This window comes from Trypanosoma grayi, assembly GCF_000691245.1.
Source record: "Trypanosoma grayi strain ANR4 Tgr_1828_V1, whole genome shotgun sequence".
Classification (NCBI taxonomy): Eukaryota; Euglenozoa; class Kinetoplastea; order Trypanosomatida; family Trypanosomatidae; genus Trypanosoma; species Trypanosoma grayi.
Genome location: NW_008827446.1, coordinates 1,239 through 1,939, shown reverse-complemented (window position 1 = coordinate 1,939; position 701 = coordinate 1,239). Strand labels below are relative to the sequence as shown.

Here is a 701-nt window from a genome sequence, read left to right as displayed (position 1 = left end):
AATCGGAGGACGCACCTACACACAGATGCAGGATGCGTCAGAAAGGAAAGGAGAGAAAAAAATGTCTGCTGGAGTCATTGCCGGGATTGTCATTGCCGGCATCGCTTTCTTGATTGTTGGTGTTGCCGTGTTCTACTTCTGCTACTGGCGACGGAGGCCGAGTGCGAGTAGGAACGGCGATTACCCTTCAGCCTCTGTGTTGGGGCATGCGACGAAGAGGAGAAGCTACCCCGTGGGAAATTCCCGTGTGACAGCTCGTGAAGATGAAGACGGGAACTCAAGGAGTGCCGGTGGGTATCCTTTGCTGCACTCGCTGGGGCAGGTGGATAACCCCATGGCGCATGGGCAGGCGGGGGAGAGTGCATCACTTCCCAACGTGGAATCTACTGAGTCTCAGTATTTTAAGGACTATTTAGATGTCATGACGTGTGAAAGTTTTTCGTTGCATGGAGGTGGGTACACGTCATAATCTCACGCGTGGCCATATCCTTCTTCCGTCAGATGATACGCCGAAGGTTTTCTTTTCGGACGTGACATTGCCGGACAACCCATTCTATGATCCAGCGTTTAGCGGTACGTTAGAGCTAGAACGTTATGAAGTCGCCAGGGGGGGCGCTTGACGCCGGCAGAAATTGTCAGACAGTTGCGCAATGCGCGCAAACCCGGAGTAGGAGGCGATGGAGCACCCAGAGTGCGCAGGC

General features: G+C 53.9%; 1 protein-coding gene across 1 annotated transcript; it reads left to right on the top strand.

The window, feature by feature from the left end:
- Positions 1–61: 61 nt before the first annotated feature.
- On the top strand, positions 62–469 carry DQ04_18281000 (hypothetical protein; the record flags this gene model as incomplete). The annotated part of the gene is made up of 1 exon (XM_009317689.1): positions 62–469. The coding sequence occupies one exon, from the start codon at positions 62–64 to the stop codon at positions 467–469; it is 408 nt and encodes a 135-aa protein (XP_009315964.1).
- Between the last annotated feature and the right edge of the window lie 232 nt (positions 470–701).